Raw genomic sequence first — 19778 nt, forward strand, 5'->3', positions numbered from 1 at the left:
CCCAGCTAATTTTTTGTATTTTTAGTAGAGACGGGGTTTCACCATGTTGACCAGGATGGTCTCGATCTCTTGACCTCGTGATCCACCCGCCTCGGCCTCCCAAAGTGCTGGGATTACAGGCGTAAGCCACCGCGCCCGGCAAAACTATTCTTTTGATTGCAGAAACAAATTTTTTTTAGAGGCTTTCCCTCTATTTTTAGGTGTCCAGGCTGAGCACAATGGCTTACACCTGTGATCCCAGCACTGTGGGAGACTGAGATGGGGAGGATTACTTGAGACCAGGAGTTCAAGATCAGCCTAGCCAACATAGCAAGGTCCTGTCTCTACAAAGAATTTCTTAAATATTAGCAGGGTGTGGTGGTGCTTACCTGTGGTCCCAGCTACTCAGGAGCCCCAGGCAGGAGGATCATCTGAGCCCAGGAGTTCAAGTTTGCAGTGAGCCATGATGATTCCACTGCACTCCAGCCTGGGTATCAGAGTAAGACCCTGTCTCTAAATTTAAAAAATATGTGTCCTGTTATATCTCACTAAACACAGGATTTTAACCTGAGGGTTTAATGTCAAGTTAACCCCTGTGTAGAACCCTAGAGGTTACCTGATTAGGTTGGATAACTCCTTGAAATTATAGGCAGTGTGTATTTTCATATTTTAGGAGAGAAAAAATTCTTTGGAAGGTTTTTATAATAGCTCTATTTGGTTTCCATGTGGCACTACAGTTTTAAGTCCTGCATATCATGGTTGCTCATTTCACAATGATCACTTTTTCCAAGCCACTGCTAGCCTGGAGCACCCATCACAAAGACTTGCCTAATCGTCTCATGACGACATCTCTTAGGCTTAAATAAGGAAAAAAAGGAGAACTGAGGAAGTTTCCACCATGCCGCTGTCACTGGTGCCCCAGACACAGGACACATCTCCTAGCCCACCAAGCTTTTCTGAGGACACTTGGAGGATGTGAAAGATCAGCCCTGTCTTGTCAGAACTTTAGGTCAGGTGGCAACTCCCCCTGGGAGCCTTTGACTTTTTTCTCAACTAGTGAGAACCTGACAGGTCAGTCAGCTCTGCTGATTGTGCAGCTTCTCTTGCATAGGCTTGAGGTGAAATGCCAGTAGAAAACTTAGGGAAAAAAGAAACCTGAAGTTCAGGTGGTTCTCCTCCTACCCCGACCACCCATCTCAGAGTTTTTAGGAGATGTGAGGAAGGTTTTGTTTTTTTATCTAAATTTGGCTGACAGAGAAGTACCCATTATTTTCTTGGATATCAGAAGCCCCTCTTTTCTTTTTACTGGTAGCTGTTTTCTTTTTTGATAGCATAAAGAGAATATTTATGCTTTTTCACTCATTGAAAGCTACATAAAGAAAATTAAATGAATGACACCTGGCTTCTTTATTGCTTAACCGTAATCAGCTGAATTATGTTTCACTGAATACTTAGGGCAGTGATTACTTTCAGTGTAGCAGTAATTACCGTTTGCTTTCCCTTCCTTTATGCCTTCAGTCAGTATTAGGGCAGCTTTTTTTTTTTTTCCCCCGTACAAACTCGAGAACCCATTGATTAATCATGGTGTTCTTAAGGCACAGTTTTCCTGACTTCTGCCCTCTCACTCCTTCCCCTCTGGATTCATCCACAGATATTTGATAGAGGCAGCCCAGCAAGACTGACTATAAACTTTCCAGTGCTGTTTTTCAATTTATTTTATTTTAGAGTCTTTCTCTGTCTCTGTCACCTGGGCTGGAGTACGATCTTGGCTCACTGCAGCCTCCACCTCCCAGGTTCAAGCAGTTCTGTCTCAGCCTCCCTGGAAACTGGGATTACAAGTGTGCACCACCACACCTGGCTAATTTTTTTATTTTTACTAGAGACGGGGTTTCACCATGTTGGCCAGGCTGGTCTCAAACTCCTGACCTCAAGTGATCCACCCACCTCAGCCTCCCAAAGTGGTGGGATTACAGGCAGGAGCCATCTTGCCCAGCTGTGTTTTTGGATTTGTTTCATTTTATTTAATTGAGTGTAGTAGAACAAGAGATTTAGGGGGCTTGCAATAGCCTCTAAAGATGTTGTGGAGTGGAGGTGTTTGAGAATCACTGGTTAGAAAACTGAAACTCATTAAAATCCAAGTGCTCCATTTTCTTTCATATGGCTTTTCCGTTATCCCGAATGTTGGCAGCACCTCAAGTTAGAATCATTCGTGAATTTCATTAGCATCACTACCTCCCTTTTCTACATGCTAAACAAAGATATCAACTAGGAACAAAGCAGTCCCTGTGAAGCCCAGCTAGCCCCAGTGGAGGATGCTGGCTGTGCACGTGGGATGCAGAGTTCCTCTTCTTATGCTGACCTTGAAGTCCATGAGAAAGGAGATTTTTTTGGAGTCAGGCTCACCTTAATACTTGAAACTGTGAGGTTTGCTATCTTGAGGGTTAGGATTTGCAAAGCTAGTACCTGTATGATTCCGGTACTTATTTTCTCCAAGGCACTGCTGCCAGGTGGGCTGTCATGTAGCAGAGTGATTGAGCATGCAGGTTTGCAGTCCTACCCTGCCACGTGGCAGCTTTGTCATCTTAGGCCATATTTTCCCCTCTTTGTTCCTCAACTCTTTGGGCCTCAGCTTCTTGCTCAAGAAATTACAGTGGTGTCTACTTCAAAGGATGGTTGGGAACATTAATGGATGAATGTATATAAAGTGCTTAGGGCTGTGCATGGCATATTGAAAACATCCAATATTAATATCTTTGCTGTTATGTTTTTATTTATTGATAATATTTCTGCTGGGCATGGTGGCTCACGCCTGTAATCTCAGCACTTTGGGAGGCCAAAGCAGGCAGAACACCTGAGGTTGGGAATTCCAGACCAGCCTGACCAACATGGAGAAACCCTGTCTCTACTAAAAATACAAAATTAGCTGGGCATGGTGATGCATGCCTGTAATCCCAGCTACTCGGGAGGCTGAGGCAGGAGAATCACTTGAACCTGGGAGGTGGAGGTTTCGGTGAGCCAAGATCACACCATTCACTCCAGCCTGGGCAACAAGAGCGAAACTCCATCTCAAAAATAATAATAATATTTCATGATCCAAATGGCTTCCAGTAAATATGGCTGTCAGTAAATACAGATTATTCGCATGTTTTTACTTTTCTCTCCAAAATGGGAATTAGAAAATACCTTAAGGAAATATATTGGCATTATCTTAGTGTTCAGATATATTATTTGGATCCTGATTTAAAGAGATAGACACTGGGTGTGATTCTTACAAATTTTCAAGAAAACAGTCAGTGATGGTTAAGAGAAGTGGTCAGGCACAAATAAATTTTCCTCCTGATTAAGAAAAGATAGTCACCAATTTGTAATTGTCCTCTCTTGCAGCTCTAAGTCACAAAGATAATAAAGAATTCTGAAGAGAAGAAAATACCACCCTGTAGTAGGATGTTTCAGTAGCTCTTTAACCCTGTTTTTTCCCCAGGCCTAAGTAACATTCACTCATCCTGAATCTTTATAAATTTGTTGGGGCCTGTCCACAGTTAACACAACTTTGGAGCTTTAGAGAAACTAAATATCAAATTGGCATGCTAGACATTATCATTTTCTCTAATTACAAAGACAGCCCAGCTACTCAGTTGAGTTCCCCATACTTCCTTGATTTAATAACCAACTTCCCCAGTTTGTGCAACTTCCTGAATTCTTAGAGCTGAAATTATTGTTAGTTTCCATCATAATAGAAGGTCTCACCTGTGTAACAGCTAAAGTATCCTGCTAAAGGGTGGTATTTCCTTCTCTTTAGAGTACTTTATTTTCTTTGTGACTTAGATCTGCAAGAGAGGGCAATCACAGATTGGTGATTCTCTTTTCTTAATCAGGAGGAAAATTTCCTTGTGTTTTCCCACTTCTCTTAACCATCATTCGTTATTCTCTTGAGGTAGAGCTTCCACTAGAGATTAAGATGCATTTTCATATCTTCTTTCTAGTTTTTTAAGTGCACTTATTCTTATTGATGACTTTGAACATAGTCTTTACAAAGTCAAAAAAAGTGGGCAAATCACCTGAGGTTGGGAATTCGAGACCAGCCTGACCAACATGGAGAAACCTCGTCTCTACTAAAAATAAAAAACTAGCTGGGTATGGTGGCACATGCCTGTAATCCTAGCTATTCAGGAGGCTGAGGCAGGAGAATTGGTTGAACCCAGGAGGCGGAGGTTGTGGTGAGCTGAGATTGCACCATTGGACTCCAGCCTGGGCAACAAGAGTGAAACTCTGTCTCAAAAAAAAAAGAAGAATCAAAAAAGCTTGTCCTTGCCCCTCCCTTGCCCCACCTTTTTTTTTTTTTTTTTTTTTTTTTTTTTTTGTTTTTTGAGATGGAGTCTCACTCTGTTACCCAGGCTGCAGTGCAGCAGTGCAATCTCAGCCCACTGCAACCTCCACCTCCCGGGTTCAAATGATCTTCCCACCTCAGCCTCTCTAGTAGCTGGGATTACAGGCGTGGGCCACCACGCCTGGCTAATTTTTGTATTTTTTGTAGGATTTCACCATGTTAGCCAGGCTGGTCTTGAACTCTGACCCTCAAGTGATCCGCCTACCTCAGCCTCCCAAAGTGCTGAGATTACAGGTGTGAACCACCATACCCAGCCCCTTACTTTTTACCTCCTCATTCCAATCCCCAGAGATTGCCATCTTCATACACCTCCTATTTAAAGTAGTTTCTTCTAATAATTATTTCTCTGTTTCTTTTTTTTTTTTTGAGACGGAGTTTCGCTCTTTTTACCCAGGCTGGAGTGCAATGGCGCGATCTTGGCTCACCGCAACCTCCACCTCCTGGGTTCAGGCAATTCTCCTGCCTCAGCCTCCTGAGTAGCTGGGATTACAGGCATGCGCCACCATGCCCAGCTAATTTTTTGTATTTTTAATAGAGACAGGGTTTCACCATGCTGACCAGGATGGTCTTGATCTCTTGACCTCGTGATCCACCCGCCTCGGCCTCCCAAAGTGCTGGGATTACAGGCTTGAGCCACCGCGCCTGGCCTATTTCTCTGTTTCTAAATAAAATGCTTAAACACATCTCTCTTGATTTAAAAAATTTTGGACATGACTTACTCACTTTCTACATGTTAGGTGGGGACTTGGTGCACCTGCACAGTACACACGTGCTCAAACAACTTCTGCTATTTCCCATCACAATTTTTGGCTAAATCATTGGGCAATGTTTACTGCTAATTATGTGGATGTTATTTACTGCTGACCCTAGTGTAGTTGTCAGCCTTCCCTGCACATTTGCTTCCTTTTCTATGTACTTATTGATATATTTTCCAAAGATCCAGCAACTCTATCATGCACATATCATAATTTTGCTCTAGTTTTGTTCTGTTTACCCAGACTTCAGCCTTTGACACCTATCCCATTGTCTTTTTCCTTGGTTGTGGGTTCATACCTTTTTTACACCTTGTCACTTTAGTAAGATTTCAGGAGAAAGAGGATACAAATGTTTGTGGTCATTCCGCTATGTTAGCTGTAATTCTTTTTGCATTTTTACCTCTAAAAGAGACTGTTCTACTTTGAAAGACAAATTTTTTTAAATGTTTAAAGATACATTTTTAAATTTATCCAGATTTCTTTAAATTTATATTTATTTATGTCATTCAAAATGTTTCTAACACAGAGAAATGATAAACATTTGAGATGATGAATATGCTAATTACCCTGACCCTATCTGATCACTATATTACATATATTGAAACATCACCATGTACCCCATGAATATGTATAATTATTTGTCAACTAAAATTAAAAGTCAAACAAATTTACTAAAAATATACAAAAATACAAAAGATACAAAAATAAAAAGTCTCTCTCTCTCTTATCCCCTTGTCACCCAGTTTCCCTCCCCAGAAACAATCAAAATTATTAGTTTCTTGAGTATCCTTCCACAATTATTCAATGAATGTATAATAGTTGAATTCACTCTAGGTGGTTTTGCACCTTGCTTTTTACTTAACAGCAGATCTTAGAATTAAATTTCATGACAGTTTTTTAAAAACATACTATTATTTTGTTTCCAGTCTTTTCTATTATGAATAGTGCTACGGTGATGATTTTGTACATAAGTAATTTCCGGCTTGTGCTAATATACCTATTAGGATAGATTTCTAGAGTAAAATTTCTGGCTTAACACAGAATTTAGACTTTTAAATGTAATACACCATTTTCTTATGAATGCAAGACATTCTATGAAATGCAAAACACTTTTCTACTCAGGTAAGGTAACAACTCATTTTCCCCCTCTTTCTACTCTCACCCTGCAGGGGCAACCAAAACAGATTTAGATAACTTGAGCCTGGGAGGTTGAGGCTGCAGCAAGCTGTGATTATTCCAAAATAAAAAATGAGGCCAGGTGCAGTGGCTCACACCTGTAATCCCAGCACTTCGGGAGGCCAAGGTGGGCAGATTGCCTGAGGTCAGGAGTTCGAGACCAGCCAGACCAACATGGTAAAACCCCATCTCTATTAAAATACAAAAAATTAGGTGGGCATGGTGGCACGCGCCTCTTGTCCCAGCTACTCGGGAGGCTAAGACAGGAGAATCACTTGAACCCAGGAGGCAGAGGTTGCAGTGAACTGAGATTGTGCCACTGCACTCCAGCCTGGGCAACAGAGTGAGACTCCATCAAAAGAAGGAAAGAAAGAAAGACAGAGAGAGATAATTCACTGGTTTTTAGTTTATTTTCAGAGTGTGTAACCATCACTACAGCCATTTTAGAAGTTTTTAAAATTTGAGACAGAATCTCCCTCTGTCAGAAAGGCTTGAGTGCGTTGGTGTTATGCTAGCTCACTAAACCTTGAATTACTGAGCTCAAGTGACCCACTTGCCTCTACCTGTCAAGTAGTTAGGACTACAGGCATGCACCACCATGTCTGGCTAATTTGTGGTTTTTGTTTTTTTGAGACAGAGTCTCAGTCTGTCACTCAAGCTGGAGTACAGTGGCATGATCTCGGCTCATTGCGACCTCTGCCTTCTGAGTTCAGGTGATTCTCTTGCCTCAGCCTCCCGAGTAGCTAGGATTACAGGCATGTGCCACCATGCCCTGGTAATTTTTTGTATTTTAAGTAGAGACAGGGTTTCACCATGTTGGCCAAGCTGATCTCAAACTCCTGACCTCAAGTGATCTGCCCACTTCAGCTTCCCAAAGTGCTGAGATATCAGGTGTAAGCCACTACGCCTAACCTATCTGACTAATTTTTAAAAATTTCATAGAGATGAGGTTTGGCTATGTTGCCCAGGCTGGAATTTTAGAACAGTGGTCCCAACCTTTTTGACACCACACACCGATCTCATCATGGAAGACAGTTTTTCCATGGACAGGGCAGTGTGGGGAGGGTGGGGATAGTTTCAGGATGAAACTATTCCACCTCAGATGATCAGACGTTCTATTCTTATAAGGAGCACACAACCTAGATCCCTTGCATGCACAATTCACCATAGGGTTCACACTCCTAGGAGAATCTCATGCCTCTGCTGATCTGACAGGAGGTGGAGCTCAGGCAGTAATGCTCCCTTGCTGCTCACCTCCTGCTGTGGGGCCCTTTCCTAACAGGCCATACGTGGTACCAGTCCTCGGCCTGGGGGTTGGGGTCCCCAGTCTTAGAATATTTTTATCACCCCAGAAGGAAACTTCGTAATTATTAGCAGTCACTCCCCACTTCTCAAACTACCACAGCCCTAGGTAACCGCTAAATCTGCTTTCCAACTATGTAGAGATTTGCCTATTCTGGACATTTCATTTCAATGGAATTACACAATGTGTGGGTTTTTGTGTTTCTTACAGTTTTGTTGGCAGAAATACCTGTGAGTTTCGAGTGAGTAGGTGGTTTTCCGGGTTGCTACGGGTATTTTGGGAGGCTGTTGTCTGCCCAGGAGAAATGAGGCAGGTTAGTTTTGAAGAATGACTTAGCAGTTTCCTGGGATAGAGCCAGTTAGCAAAGACATTTTAGAATTAGACTGACTTTCCTGTTATGCAAGAGTACTAAGTAAAAGTACACGACACCCAAACTACTTTTACTGCCGAAGTTCTACAGAATCACTGAGCAACATGCTGTGGGATCATCTTGAAGTCAATGCTGTTTTGATCAAAATACGTTTGTGGCTTTTGAAAGGAAGTCTTTAGGGGGAAAAGACCAGTTATTTTACAAAGTTGATGGTCTGTTTGTTACATGTAGTTATTGTAATAACTTTTCTTTTTTTTTTTTTTTTTTTGAGACTGAGTCTCACTCTGTTGCCCAGGCTGAAGTGCAGTGCTGCGACCTCGGCTCACTGCAACCTTTCCCTCCTGGGTTCAACGATTCTCCTGCCTCAGCCTCCTGAGTAGCTGGGACTGCAGGCACGCCACCACGCCTGGTATTTTTAGTAGAGATGGTGTTTCACCATATTGGTCAGGCTGGTCTCAAACTTCTTACCTTGTGATTCATCCGCCTTGGCCTCCCAAAGTGCTGGGATTACAGGTGTAAGTCACCGCGCCCAGCCTTTTTTTTTTTTTGGAGACAGAGTTTTTACTGTTGTTGCCCAGGCTGGAGTGCAATGGCGCAATCTCGGTTAATGCAGCCTCTGACTCCCAGGTTCAAGCAGTTCTCCTGCCTCAGCCTCCCAAGTAGCTGGGATTACAGGCATCCACCACCACACCCAGCTAATTTTTTGTATTTAGTAGAGACAGGATTTCACAATGTTGGTCAGACTGGTGTCAAACTCCTGACCTTAGGTGATCCACCTGCCTCAGCCTCTCAGAGCGCTGGGATTATAGGCATGAGCCACTGTACCCGGCCTAACATTTTTTTTAGTTAATTCACCAATATTCTATACATTGCCTCCAAATGAAGCTCAGAATGCTTCTGTGAACTCTTGCCAGTTTGGATTCACTTTTACCTTCTCCATATCTAATCTGTTACACCACATCCTAAAACGCATAGCTATTTTCCTGCAATCAGAGCAGAAAGAGTTCTCTCTCACACAGTCATTTGGGTCTTATTGCCAAAGGGATTGATGTGTGATGTTTTCTTGAATCATGTGCTGACCCAGAAATTACCCCATTTTCAAGTCACAAAGGAATTATCAAGTGTGATGGGCCTAGGGTCATGTGAAGGTTATTATGGCCATTCTTCCACAGAGTGTCAAAGTACAGAAAGTTTTTTTTGAAATAAATAAAAGCAGCCAAGAAAATCTCATCCCTTTCATTCTTATACAGTCTTAACCATCATGCATGACTCTCTTCACTGCTTGGTGAATAAAGGGGGAACTGCTGTTACTCTCCAGGGATTTATAAACTCATAGGTGGTAACTGTATCCTAGAAGGTAAAACTCAGCCAGCCAGCCATTTGGCAGCAGTCCGTGGAGCAGGCCGGCAGGAAGATAAACAATTGCTATTAGACCTGGGACTGTGGGAAGCAAGGAAACTGGGCTTTGCTTTGGCAACTTTTTTATGGAAGACTGGGAGGACTTTAAGCTCCCTAGTGAGTTTAAAGTTTGGCATTATAAGAAAAGCAAAAAAAAAAAAAAAAAAAAAGAAACCTTAAAAATAATTAGGAATAAACAAAAAAAAAATGTTAATCTGAAAAAGAGAGTGTTAGGAATCTTTTCATTGAGAAACAGTCAAACTGGCATAAACATAAGAGGGTGTTTATTGGCTTTTGTATCCAGAAAGTCAATGGGTGGAGTACACATGGGTCCAGGAGCTGAAAAGATGCCATCAGGTCCCTTCCTCTTTTCCCTCCCTCTCAACTTGGCTCTCCTCTGTGTTGGTGTCATTTTTTTTTTTTTTTTTGAGATGGAGTCTCTCACTGCCACCTGGGCTGGAGTGCAGTGACACGATCTCAGCTCATGGCAACCTCTGCCTCCCAGGTTCAAGAGAGTCTCCTGCCTCAGTCTCCAAGTAGCTGGGATTACAGGCACCTGCCACCACACCATGTTAGGCTGGTCTTGAACTCCTGACCTTGTGATCCCCCCACCTCGGCCTCCCAGAGTGCTGGAATTACAGATGTGAGCCACCTTACCCAGCTGGTGTCATCCTTGGGTGGCCACTGGCAGCTCCAGGTTAATATATTCAACAGGTGGTGGGGAGGGGAATTTATCTTTCCCTAGTGTAGTGTCAGTGTAGGTTTCAGGCTCGAATCTCATTGCCCATTCTTGAACCAATCATGGTAGGGGATGGGATGGCAGATCCTAATTGGCCAGCCTGGGATACAAGTTCACACCTGGAGGAGGAGAAAGTGGTATAGTTAGCCCATTCCACATATACTGAGAGCAAGAAAGGGATATTTCCCCAAAAGAACACCATGGTGTTGTTACCAGACGAGAGTAGATGCTATGTGTAATTACATGTCTGCCCACTACAGAGAGAGTCCAGAGCTCATTTGGCCAGGATAATATGTCCACAGAAGTAAATGACTATTCTCTGCTAAAGACTAATGAAAGAAAATAGGAATAAACAATAGTAGGAGAGACTTTAGTAATATGTTTCAGAAAAGCTAGAAATAGGTGAAAGTTTTATAAAGCAAATCCCATTTTTCCACTGTTTTCCATTGCAAGTCGTGAGTACATTCCTAAAAGGAAACATGAACCAGACTTTCTGAGTTGAGAACTTCTGATTTTAGAAATTAGTTATGGGCCAGGCATGGTGGCTCACGCCTGTAATCTCAGCACTTTGGCAGGCTGAGGCAGGCAGATCACCTCAGGAGTTCGAGACCAGCCTGGCCAACATGGTGAAATCCCATCTCTCCTAAAAATACAAAAATTAGCCAGGTGTGGTGGCTCATACCTGTAATCCCAGCTACTCAAGAGGCTGAGGCAGAAGAATCACTTGAATCCGGGAGTGTTGCAGTGAGCTGAGACCATGCCACTGTACTCTAGCTAGGTGACACAGCAAGACTCCGTCTCAAAAAAAAAAAAAAAAAGGAGTTATGATAGCTGCATGCCTGTAATATATATCAGGCCTTGTAATAGTGATATAACACCTGCCAGCATTGCAGTTGTGGAAGTCTTTTAGAACTTGGAGGCTATTTCTTTTTTTCTTTTATTTTTTTATTTATTTATTTTTTTTTTTTTGAGATGGAGTTTCGCTCTTGTTACCCAGGCTGGAGTGCAATGGCGTGATCTCGGCTCACCGCAACCTCCGCCTCCTGGGTTCAGGCAATTCTCCTGCCTCAACCTCCTGAGTAGCTGGGATTACAGGCACGTGCCACCATGCCCAGCTAATTTTTTGTAGTTTTAGTAGAGACGGGGTTTTCACCATGTTGACCAGGATGGTCTCGATCTCTTGACCTCGTGATCCACCCGCCTCGGCCTCCCAAAGTGCTGGATTACAGGCTTGAGCGCCCGGCTTCTTTTATATTTTTTTGAGACAGGGTCTCACTCTGTCACCCAGCTCGAGTATAGTGCTGCAATCATAGCTAACTGAATCCTGGAACTCGTGGGCTTAAGCAGTCCTCCTGCCTCAGCCTCCAAGTAGCTAGGACTATAGGCACACATCACCAGACCTAGCTAATTTTTAAAAAATATTTTTGTAGAGATGAGGGGGTCTCCCTATATTGCCCAGACTGGTCTCAAACTCCTGGCCTCAAGTGATCCTCCCACCTCAGACTCCCAAAGTGCTGGGATTGCAGGCGTGAGCCACTGCACCCAGCCCCCTTTTCTTTCTCTTAGCAAATAATTCATTTACCCCCTAAGCCGCAGACATTTTTTCTATGCTAGAATATTCTGTAACTCCATGTTGGACCTCCAAAGATTTCTCCATCACTTTACGTAATAGAATGAACTACAACTACAATGTCCCATTTTGGCAACAGTGTTGTGCCACAGCCTGAATCTCTCTTAAGAGAAGAGCTTCTGCTTGCATAAAATTGGAGTTCATTTACAGGGAGGTGTGGCTTAGGACCACATGCAGAGACTCCCCAGCCTCTTTGGAAGCAAGAAAAGGTGGGGGAGGGGAGGGTAGAAAGGAGGATGGGCAGACAGGTGCAGCCCTCAGCAGGTGCTCCGCCTTTACAGCTCAGCAGATGCAGCGGATAAAGAGCCTAGTGAAGAGTATGGATGTGATTTAGAAGAGAATGGAATCACAACCTATAACATAGAAAGCAGTATGTACACTTTCCCTGCAAGGTTGTCAGTTTAAAAAAAGTAGCATGGTAAACTTAGATGAAAAATAAGTATAGATTTCTTAAGCTTTTATATTACTTTTTCCCCATCCTCTCTTTCTTAACTCCTGAAATTTATATCAAGACTATATATTTGAGTCCTTTTTACTCATCCATTCATTCATCCATTCATTTAATAAGTAGTTACTGAGCACCTGCATGTGCTAGGACTCTTCTAGGCATTGGGGATACAGCAGGAAACAAAAGAAAATCCTTGACTTTACAGAGTTCACGTTCCAAGGAGGAGAGCAGACAATAAGGAAATACACAACCTGTCAGGTGATATTAAGTGCTAAGACAAATGAAGCAGGGTGAGGGGGTAAAGAGTAGCAGGGGAAGGAGCCTGCCGTTTTATATGTGACAAATGTGATCTGTGAGCAGAGACATGATGGGGATTTGGGAGCAAGCTGTGAGGCCACCAGGAGGAGCAGCAACTGAGGCACAGGGGAAGTGAAGCTGACTCCTCCGGGCCAGGATCACTTGGTCTACTTGAGAATAGCAAGGAGGCCAGAGTTGCTGGAGGACCCAAAGCAAGGGAGAGTATTAAAATACAAGATCAGAGAGAACAAAGGAAGGTGGGGGATGGGGACTGTTCATATTCAGGGGAAAAAGGAAACCACTTAAGGGCTCTGGGCAGAAGAGTGTAGGAGCCTGACTTACGATTCAAACCAAATAGCTCCAGCTGCAATGGATGAAAAGGATAGAAGCAGGGAAACCCATGAGGGGATTATTGGAAAAACCCAGAGCAGAGTTGATGGGCCCGGGTGGTTGAGGTAGAAGTAGATTCTCATCCTGGAACCCCTATTTCTACCTATTCCTTCTTCACTTTTTTTCTTTTGTCTCCCTGTTCTTTACAGTGTGTAACCTTTTTCCTCCCTAAATCATAGAATTTATATTTATATAGTTTTAAGGCCGACCAGGGGTTTTGTTCTGGATCTGTCTGGTTATCTCTGACCTCCCTGCCACCCTATAAAGCTTGCTGAATATGGGGCTGGGCTCAGATTATTATAACGCTGTTCCAGGTTACACATTTAGAAGGCACTGCCATGGATGGGAGAGGGTATCAGGAAGTCCTACGAAGCGGGGGGACTCAAGGTCAGGGTCTTCCCTATTTCTGTTGATCAGGAAACTCAGCCATGAGCTTAGATCTAATATTGATCATGTCCAGGATGCTCTGAAAATGTTTCCTTGTGGAAATTGCTCCCATCACTGACAGTTCTACAGAGGGAAATTATACAGGAATGGAGAACTACAGCAAAGGCAGGAGGCATTACCTGGATCATAGAACGTCAATGCTGGGAGTGGCCTTAGAGATCATATTAGGCTGGGACTAGACAAATCCAGGAGTCTCAACTACCAGGCCCATCTTCTTTCCACTCACTATGCTGACTCTCCAAACAACAGGCAGCCCTTACTGAGAGAACTGTAGAGATGCTTTTCAGTGTCTCTGTGTTCATCCCATCACAGGATGTCTGGGTTTACCTTTCAATCCTAAACAGTAATGAATCCTTTCTTTCTGTTTTCAACCCCAGGGGTTGCCCTGCTCTCAGATGTCTATCCTGAGAAAATCTTGCCGGACCTGTTGGCTCAATATGACAGCAGCAAAGATGAGCACACACCAGAGACCAGAATGAAGGTCGGGGAAGTCCTAATGCGAATCGTCAGGGCGTTAGGTGAGTTTTCTTCTTCCATCCACCTGGAAAAGGGTGGAGGAGCAGTGTGACTTGGAACCAAAGTGTGTGTACCTGGGGGTTTGTTACACTAGCATGGTGAGGGTAGTGTGAGGGCTGGGATGAACTAGTATCCATTTAGAATTTAGGAAATTTCTAGATGCCCACTATGAAACTGAAAGCAACAATATCCTTTTTCTTAAAACTGCTTTGTCTCTGGTGAGGTGTGGTGACTTATGCCTATATTCCCAGCGCTTTGGGAGGCTGAGGCACGTGGGTCACTTGAGGTCAGGAGTTGGAGACCAGCCTGGTCAATATGGTGAAACCCTGCCTCTACTAAAAATTCAAAATTAGCTGTGCATGGTGGCACATGCCTATAGTCCCAGCTACTCGAGAGGCTGAGGCAGGAGAATTGCTTGAACCTGGGAGGCGGAGGTTGCAGTGAGCCGAGATTGTGCCACTGCACTCCAGCCTGGGCAACAGAACGAGACTCTGTTTCAAAAACAACAATCAAAAAAAAAAAACTGCTTAGTCTCCTTCCCTTGGAGCTGTATTGGGCCCTGATTTTTAATGGAGATGGAATGAGAAGTCTCACACTTGTTGAGCAGCAGCAAGCACAAAAAGAAGAGGAATGTCAGGTGGGCACCGTGGCTCACACCTGTAATCTCAGCACTTTGGGAGGATCGCGTTAGGCCTGGCAGGAGTTCAAGACCATCCCGGGTAACATGGCAAAAGCCCATCTCTACTGAAAATTAGCCAGGTGTGGTGGCACACACCTGTAGTCCCAGCTACTCAGGAGGCTGAGGTGGGAGGATCACCTGAGCCTGGGAGGTCGAGGCTGCAGTGAGGAGTGATTATACCACTGCACTCCAGCCTGGGCAACAGAGCGAGATTCTCTCAGAATAAAGAAGAGGAATGTCAAGCAGGGAAGGAAAAGTGCTGACTCTTGTTGAATGTCTGCTGTGTGCTAGGTTGTCCATATATATAATCTCATCTAATTTCCCAACAAACCTTATAAAGAGGCTGTTATCAAACCCTTTGTTTTATAGATGAATAAACTGTAGCTCAAACACCTTCAGCAATTTTTCTAAGACTCTTTCAGCTGGTAAGTGATAGTGTTGAGAATTGAGCCACCAACTTGAAGGAAGTTGCAATAGGCTGTATAACCTGAGAGCAATAGTTAAGGGATAGACTGTAGACACATAGACACACTGCCTCAGTTCAAATGTTCAAATCCTGAACTGCTGCTGCTTTTTTTTTTTTTTTTTTTTTTTGTAGAGGTGGGGTCTCACTATGTTTTAAGGCTAGTCTTAAACTCATGGGCGCAAGTGATCCTCCTACCTCAGCCTTCCAAAGTGCTGGGATTATAAGCCTGAGCCATTGCACCCAGCCTCTGAACTGCTTCTTATTGGCTGTGTGATCGAGGAAATGCTCCACTTACCAGCTGTGTGGTCAGGGAAATGTTTCTTTCTTTTTTCAAGACAGAGCCTTACTCAGTTGCCCAGGCTGGAGAGCAGTGGCACATTCATGGCTCACTGTAGTCTCAACCTCCTGGGCTCAAGCAATCATCCCTCATAGCATGTGCCACTATGCTCAGCTAATTTTCTATTTTTTTGTAGAGACAGAGTCTCCCTATCTTGCCCAGGCTGGTCTCAAACTCCTGGACTTAAGCAATCCTCCTGTCTCTGCCTGCCAAAGTGCCGGGTTACAGTCATGAACCATCGTGCCCAACTGAGGGTAATGTTTCTTAACCTTGGGTCCTGAGTGTTCTAATGTGTAAAATGATTATATTATTGGTTTGGTTTTGTTGTTGTTGTTGTTGTTATTTTTGCAACAGGGTTTCCCTCTGTTGATCACACTGGAGTTCAGTGACACTGACATGACTCACTACAGCCTTGACCTCTGAGGCTGTGATTCTTCTACCGCAGCCTTCTGAATTGCTGGGACTAGAGGTGCATGCCGCCACACCTGGCTAATTTTTGTATTTTTGTAGAAATGGGGTTTTCACCATGTTGCCCATGCTGGTCTTGAACTCCTGGCCTCAAGCAGTCTTTGCCTTCCGTCTTGACCTCACAAAGTCCTGGGATTACAGGCATGAGCGGCTGCGCCCAGCCAGAATGAGGATATTAATAACACTTACTCCTAGGGCTGTTGTAAATATTAAATAAGGTAATTCTTACAATGGTGTTTGACGTACAATAAGGGTTGTGCAAAACTTTATTTTTCCCTACATGACAAAGATTTAAATTTTTTTTTAAGATTAAAAATGAAGGAAAACAAATATTTTTTGCTGTTTATTGAGTGCTCATATGGAGCTAGGAGGTGGGACCCTAGGGAACAAGGACAAAGAAAACAGTAGTTCATTCTAAAGAGAGAGGTTAAATTAAGATGAATTTCTCCATAAGCCGGCAAGTACACTTTGGATATTTTTATACTGGCTATATAACATAGAATTGAGAGAAGATTCCTTTCTTTAACCTGTGCTTCATAGACTTAACCATTAGCTGTCACACTGAATATCACTAGAAGCCTTAAATAAGGCAAAACAATCTCTGTATCACGCTAGTTCCCTAGCCACACCTTGTCTTCCTGCCACTAGATCATGGTGCAAAATCAGCAGAAGCTTTTCTTCTTTCCATTAAAAAAAAAACAGGTATTACATATATACAGTAAAGTACATAAAGTATATGATTTTTTTCTTTTTGAGACAGGGTCTTGTTCTCTTGCCCAGGCTAGAGTGCAGTGGTGCAGTCATGGCACACTGGATCCTTGACTTGTCAGTCTCAGGTGATCTGCCTGCCTTTGCTTCCTGAATAGCTAGGACCACAGGTGTGCGCCCCCACACCCAGCTATTTATTAAATTTTTTATAGAGATGAGGTCTTACTATGTTACCCAGATTATCTCAAACTCCTGGACTCAAGCAATCCTCCCACCTCCACCTCCCAGGGTGCTGAGATTAAGGCATAAGCCACAGCACCCGCCTGAATTATATGAATTTTTTTTTTCCTTGAGACAGAGTCTCACCCTGTCGCCCAGCCTGGAGTGCAGTGGCACAATCTGAGCTCACTGCAACCTCCACCTCCCAGGTTCAAGCGATTCTCCAGACGACAGCCTCCTGAGTAGCTGAGCGCCACCACATCCAGCTAATTTTTGTATTTTTAGTAGAGATGGGGTTTCATCATGTTGGCCAGGCTAGTTTTGAACTCCTGACCTCAGGTCATCCACCCGCCTTGGCCCCCGACAGTGCTGGGATTATAGGCATGAGCCACTGTGCCTGGCCAAGTATTTGAATTTTAAGAGTATAGCTTTATGGTTCTTTATTTACCATACAATCATCAATATAGTGAAACTTCTAGTAACTTCTAATAAAGTTTCCTTTTGTTCCTTCCTAATCTGTACCAGCCCCACAAATAAGCACTATTCTGACTTTCTATCATCATTAATTTATTTTGATTGTTCTTGAACCTCATTTTAATGGAATTAAACCCACATGTTTCCACTAGGCTGAGAGATCTGTACACTTGGGTAGACCTGGGTCAAACTGTGGGGAGCAGAAGGACTTTATAGATTGTGCTGTCTACTGCACTTCCCATTGTCTCACATCAGGAGGCACATCATATGTGGTTTTCTCACTTTTCGTGATGTTGAGATTGAACAGTGTTTTTTCCAGTAGGATACATCTGTTATAAACTTCCCTGTCAACCTTCATCCTAATATGGTTTCAGTTTTTTGCTACTCTGAATTACTATTGAGATTAATATTTTTGTAGCCACATCTTTGTGTAGATTCATGATAATTTCCTAGGAAACATTTCTTTTTTTTTGAGACAAAGTCTCAAATTTATTCTTAGTAGAGATGGGGTTTCACCATGTTGGCCAGGATGGTCTTGGTCTCCTGACCTTGTGATCCGCCTGCCTCAGCCTCCTAAAGTGCTTGGATTACAGACGTGAGCCACCGCGCCCTGCCCAGGAATATTTTTAAAGGTATTTATTGCTAAACTGTCTTCTAGAGAGGCTGTGCCAGTTTACATTATCAATGTTTGTCTCTACCATCAAAAGTACTATGTATTCTGTGTATTATTTTTAAAAAAATCTTTATCAAGAAGGTATATAAAGGAATGCTATCTTATTTTTATGTATTCAATTGATAAGGTTAAATATTTTCCATATATTTACTAGCGATTTTGTATATGTGGAGGGCGTGCATATGTGTGTGAGAGTTACCTAGTCTGTTGTTTTTTCGAGTATCTATTTTGTTATTTGATTTTTAAAAGCTTTATGTGGCCAGGCGCAGTGCCTCACAGCTGTAATCCCAGCACTTTGGGAGGCCAAGGCGGGTGGATCAAGAGATCAGGGGTTGAAGACCAGCCTAGTCAAGATGGTGAAACCCCGTCGCTACTAAAAATACAAAAATTAGCCGGGCGTGGTGGCTGGTGCCTGTAATCACAGCTACTTGGGAGGCTGTGGCAGGAGAATTGCTTGAACCCAGGAAGCGGAGGTTGCAGTGAGCCGAGACTGTGCCACTGGGCAACAGAGTGAGACTCCATCTCAAAAAAAAAAAAAAAAAGCTTTATGTATTTAAAAATCTTGAACCATTGACATTTATATTGTAAATATTTTTCTTTTAGTTTGTTCATATTTTCTGTTTCATTTTGGTTTTGACACACAAGTTTTTAATTTCAGTGTAGGTAAATCTATCTTTTTCCTTATAATTTTTCTCTTATATGGAGAAGAGCTTTCCCAAACCATGATTACATAAGTATGAATCTGTCTGTCTATCTATCTATTTATCTTCTTTTTTAAAGTGCCTTGCTATGTTGCCTAGGCTGGACCTGAACTCCTAGGCTCAAGCAGTCCTCCTGCCTCAGCCCCATGATTAGCTGAATTTATGGATAGGAGCCACTGCACCCGATTTTATATTTTTTTTTTTTCTTTATTTTTCTTATTTTTCTTAGAGACAGGGACTTGCTATGTTGCTCAGGCTAGTCTCAAAGCCCTGGCCTCAAGCCATCCTCCTGCCTCAGCCTCCCAGTTAGCTGAGATCACAGGCACAAGCCACTGTGCCCAGCTAGGCTTTGTGTATTTGTGTATGTATATCTGTATCTATCTATCTATCTACATTTTGAGATAGGATCTCTCTTTCTCACCCAGGCTACAGTGCAGTGGGGCAATCATAGCTTATAATGACCTCAAACTCCGGGGTTCAAGCGATCCTCCCACCTCAGCATCCTGAGTAGCTGGAACTATAGGTGCATGCCACCACGCCCAGCAAGGCTTTATATATTTTTGTCTGCTTTTCAATGTAGAAAATATTGTGGAAGGATTTTGGTTCAGTCCCTTTTATTTAAGGAACAATTCAGGAGTTTTTGTACTCCTAGAAATTTAATCTTAACATGTTGTTAAATTACCAATCATTCCAAATGTTTTTCCATCTGTTTCCTCTTATGTGGTCCAATGTCAATGTTGACAATAACTTGTGGATTGTTACATGTCATTGCATTTCTTTTTTTTTTTTTTGAGCGGAAGTCTTGCTCTGTGGCCAGGCTGGAGTACAGTGGCACGGTCTCGGCTCAACGCAACCTCCTCCTCCCCGGTTCAAACAATTTTCCTGCCTCAGTCTCTTGTGTAGCTGGGATTATAGGCATGTACCACCACACCTGGCTTATTTTTCTATTTTTAGTAGAGACAGGGTTTTACCATGTTGACCAGGCTGGTCTCAAACTCCTGACCTCAGGTGATCCACCCACCTTGGCCTCCCAAAGTGCTGGAATTACAAGCGTGAGCCACCATGCCTGGCCCATTGCATTTATTAAAACTTTATAAGCCAGGTGCAGTGGCTCACGCCTGTAATCATAGCACTTTGGGAAGCTGAGGCAGGTGGATCACGAGGTCAGGAGTTCGAGACCAGTCTGGCCAACATGGCAAAAGCCCATCTCTACTAAAA

General features: G+C 43.1%; 1 protein-coding gene across 6 annotated transcripts in view; it reads left to right on the plus strand.

Moving 5' to 3' along the window:
- TANGO6 (transport and golgi organization 6 homolog) overlaps positions 1–19778 on the plus strand; it is a 253736-nt gene that overhangs the window by 127427 nt on the left and 106531 nt on the right. For all 6 annotated transcript variants that reach the window (XM_032284269.1, XM_032284271.1, XM_032284272.1 and 3 more), the window contains one exon: positions 13697–13837. In XM_032284269.1, the coding sequence (XP_032140160.1) occupies positions 13697–13837 (141 nt within the window). The remainder of the gene's footprint in view (positions 1–13696; positions 13838–19778) is intronic.

This window comes from Sapajus apella, unplaced genomic scaffold (genome assembly GCF_009761245.1).
Source record: "Sapajus apella isolate SASKATOON/1434 unplaced genomic scaffold, GSC_monkey_1.0 scaffold15, whole genome shotgun sequence".
In the NCBI taxonomy this organism is placed as follows: Eukaryota; Metazoa; Chordata; class Mammalia; order Primates; family Cebidae; genus Sapajus; species Sapajus apella.